Here is a 4,153-nt window from a genome sequence, read left to right as displayed (position 1 = left end):
GATGGGGGAGGGGAGAGATAGGGGAGGGGAGAGAGGGGAGAGAGGGGGAGGGAAGAGGGGGAGGGGAGAGATGGGGGAGGGGAGAGAGGGGAGAGAGGGGGAGGGGAGAAAAGGGGGGAAAGATGGGGGAGGGAGAGATGGGGGAGGGGAGAGAGGGGGAGGGGAGAGATGGGGAGGGGAGAGGGGGAGGGGAGAAAAGGGGGAGGAGGAGAGGTGGAAGAGGGAGGGGGAGAGGGAGGGAAGGAGGGGGGGAGGGGCGCCGCGGGAGCCACGCGCGTACCTTGAACTGCCTGGCCAGGTGCTGCTTGTGACTCTCCTCCACCTGTCTGAACTTGGACTCCAGCCCTTTCATCTGGTTCTCCATCTTCTCCACATACTGCAAGTCCCTCTGGGTCCGCCGGTCCAGGACCTCTATGGACTGCGACATGTTCTGCACCTGCCAAAAGGCAACAAAGCGGTTCAAGGACGGAGCGTGCGGTGGGCGCCCGAGACTGCACTTGCCAGCACCGGGAGCTAGAGGCGACCGGGGCCTGACTAATAGTCTATCGCCAGTATCGGGCTGTTACGAGCAAGAACCCCGGGACAGAGCAAACAGTCTGGTCGACATTTCCTCTGCCACCTTCCAGGATGTGTTCTTACAACCAGGGTGCAGGGACCTCTGGCTCCCTGTTGGTCAAAGCTCCAGGCTTACGGCTTTGGGTGGCTTTTTCCTTCGTGGGGACAGCTGATTGCATCTACTCTGCGGGGGATGGAATCCATCAGGCACAAACACCAACAAACATGAACAGCAGGCGGGGCTCCTCTGCCTCCGGGCACAGCTCTCTCCCCCTGAACCCCACTGGGTGTCCCGCTGAGAGGGCTGAGGGCACAGCGCAGTGCTCGGGGAGCAGGGGACGGGCTCCCTGCTCCCGCATCTCACACACCATCCATCACACCCCACGGTATCATAGGCAGATGACTGCTCTGCAGACATGCACATTCAGAACATAGAGTCAGGAATCACTCGCTCAGCAAAGGAAGAATCGCTGTCCTACATCTTTAGAGGCAGATCTGAATTGAGTCTAGCCTCAAGATGAAACTTTAATATTCAACAGGGTTCCAGAGAGCTTAAAAGAAAAGCTACCTGCCAGTGCATTCTATTTTCAGGAAACTGGCTTGCCCTTCTGTGCCCATGCATTCAGGGTGGCGGGGAGGAGGAAAGAGGTGCACAGCTGCTGTCTGGGTCACTTTCTCAGAATTGAATCCAATCACTAGCGGGAAGATAACTCCAGAATCGTAAATCTCCATTTCTGATTTTATTTTTTCCGGAATTTACAGATACGCTCCCTTTTCGGAACAAAATCGTTTGGGGTGTGAGGCTCAGCTTTGCCTGGTCAGTAAAAGAAGAGATGACACTGCAGTCCCCCCACCAGATAAAAGACCAAGAGGCCTGTCAGTGGGAAGGACTGAGGCCGCTTAACTTGGCGCTGAAGAATGCCTGGGGCTCTGGGGCTCGTTACTTGAGAGTGATACACGTGAATTCGGTTTAGAACTTCAGGTTTATAATATACAGCACGTAGATGACTGTGACTCCCTCTGACCCCTTCTCTTTAGATGCTTCAGGGGAAACTGAAATATATGTGCTCTACGACCTCAGGTCTTCCTGTGCCCCATCTCCCCCCACCCCAGCGGTTTGTTCTGTCTCTTTGAGTAACTGTGGACTTCTCAGGAAATTTGTATTTCCTTTATCCTTCCAGGCCCAGCCCAAATGCCACCTCCTCCAGGGAGGCTTCCTGGATGTGCCAAGCCAGAAGTGGCCACACACCACTTGGAAACACCGTCACCTTGTTGGCACCAGGCCTGCACAGCAGCCGCTCACGTCCCTGTCTCCGCCACCAGGAGGGAGGGGTAAGAGCCTCGTTTACACCTGTTACCAGCACACAGGGTCCAGCCTCTAAGGCGCAGCCATAGCGGGAGGAAGGAACAAAAACGGCAGCTGCAGTCAAGCCCCTGCTCCCCCTCCCTCTCCTGGGTGGACTCTCGAAGCCACAGCAGAACCCACAAGGCTGCTGACTAGACTCTGCTGCGCAGAAACAGCTGGGCCCTCGCTGGCTTCAGCCTGGCCTTCTCAGGCCACACATAGCCCTCCCGGCTGTTCAAATGCCAGAGAAGGATGCTGTTCACGAATCTGTGTGTGTTAGTCGGTCAGTCAAGTCTGACTCTCTGCGACCCCACAGACTGTAGCCCTCCATGCTCCTCTGTCCATGGAATTCCCCAGGCAAGAACACTGGAGTGGGTTGCCATTCCCTTCTCCAGAGGAAGTTCCCAATCCAGGGATCGAACCTGGGTCTCCTGCATCACGGGCAGATTCTTTCCAGTTTGAGCTACAGGGACGTCCTGTTCAAATTTTAAATTTAGGAAACACATTTTAAAGATGCCAAGCTACTCATCTGCCCTCTGCCAGTCCTTCCCAGGCTGGGCGAGCACCTCCCTTTCCCTCCAATCAGAGCAGATAATCCAGCCCCAGGTGGCAGTCAGGCCCCTAGGCCTCAGACCCGGAGTCTGAAGGCCCTCCACTGAGCGCGTCCATCCCCCCCTTATAGGATGTATCCCCAGAAGTCAGCTGAGGAGCTCAGGGTCACACAGCTGCCAACGGCACAGGGCACCCCTTCCCCACCCCGCCTAAGGTGGCCACAGGGGCTGAGACGGGCAGGGCGGCAGCAACCCGAGGGGCAGACACCCCTGGCCTGGAGGGGACCCCGCCCACTAGTGTTTATGGGACATTTCTTGGTTTCAGGCACCGGGCTATGGATCTCATCTGATCTTTACAAAACCTTGGGAGGCAGGCGCTATTTCAAGTCTCATCACAGAGGAGAACAAGGCTCAGAGAAGTTAAGTGACTTGGCAACTGTCGCACAGCAGACAGCCACCAGGCAAGGCCTGGACCGGCTCCAGAGCCCACTCTTTCAAATTCTGGGCCTTGAGCTTCTTCACAGACAACAGAGCCTGAGGCTCGAATGCAGGGGGGTGGGCAAGGGGCTGCGATCAGGGGACACTGGGGCCAGGCTCCTCCGAGACTGCAGGCCTCAGCAAAGCAGCAGCAAGGCTCCCCTTTCGGAAGCTCCTGGGGTGGGTTTTAACAGGACCCCAGTCCCAGGGAGAGAACAGACGCTCAGCAGGAAAGAGGAAGAGGGGTGGGAGGCCCCCCACACACTGAGGACGGCTTCTGCTTCAGAGCACAGTGCCTGCCAGGACACTGTACAATCGGGCTCTAAATTTTTCAGCAGCTGTGCCGGGTGGACGCGGGCAGGAGGCGCCTCTGAGGCCAGGGTTCCCAGCAGGACTAGAGCGGCCGCCCACCAGCCCCCACGGCCCCTCTGAGCTCCACTCCCTCTTCCACAATCATGAATAATTAAAGGCCCAATTAGGCTCTGGTCTAGTTTGCTGGTAATAAATGTGTGTGAAACCTGTTACATGCATTTTTGTTTAATTCTTTTACCGTGACTTACTGGGGTGGCTGAAGATGGTGGAGCAAAGCGCACCGGGTCTTCGAGGGCAGCCAGCCTCCTGCTCCGGGGCGGGGCACCGAGGCCCCTCCCCAGCCCCTTCCAGAGGGCAGAGCTCCAGGAAGCCCCCGCCCTGCCCTCCTGCTTCCCAGAGAGGGCCTGCTTTGCCAGAACCTGTGTGAGGGGCTGCAGACACACTGAGCCTGCCCTGAACTGGACAGACTGGGCGGGCTGCCGGGCCTCCAGTGCCCCCAGGGAGGGCCCGCCCCCCCAAGGAGGGCCCGCCCCCAGGGAGGGCCCGCCCCCCCAAGGAAGGCCCGCCCCCAGGGAGGGCCCGCCCCCAGGGCAGGCCCCGCCCCCTCCTCCACAGCTTGTGCTGCTCAGCTGATGGGGGAGTCACGGCTTTCCTGGGGCGTGTGGTGTATGTGTGTGTATAAGTGAGCACTCGTGTGTGATGTGTGTGTGATGTGTGTATACGTGTGTGTCTCTGCGGTGCATATGCGTGTGTTTACGTGTGATGTGTGTGGTGTGTAAGTGTGTGTCCTTGTGAGGTGTGCATGTGACCATGTGTATATGTATGTGCGGCTGCGTGTGGTGTCTGTGTATCTGTGTGCAGCCGCATGTGGTGTCCGTGTGTGTGTGTGTGGCTGCGTGTGGTGTCCGTGTGT

The 4,153-nt window shown here is 58.0% G+C and overlaps 1 protein-coding gene across 1 annotated transcript in view; it reads right to left on the bottom strand.

Annotated features, from left to right (window-relative positions):
• Window positions 1-253: 253 nt before the first annotated feature.
• The window catches only part of LOC120859519 (noelin-like), a gene marked incomplete at both ends in the record, with an annotated part of 7,138 nt that continues 3,238 nt past the window's right edge, over window positions 254-4,153 (bottom strand). The window contains one exon of the mRNA XM_040235601.1: window positions 254-436. Coding sequence (XP_040091535.1) covers window positions 254-436 — 183 coding nt within the window. The remainder of the gene's footprint in view (window positions 437-4,153) is intronic.

Source organism: Oryx dammah, unplaced genomic scaffold (assembly GCF_014754425.2).
Source record: "Oryx dammah isolate SB20612 unplaced genomic scaffold, SCBI_Odam_1.1 HiC_scaffold_1350, whole genome shotgun sequence".
Lineage (NCBI taxonomy): Eukaryota > Metazoa > Chordata > Mammalia > Artiodactyla > Bovidae > Oryx > Oryx dammah.
The sequence above is the reverse complement of the archived record's forward strand: the minus strand, read 5'-3'. Positions and strand labels throughout refer to the sequence as shown.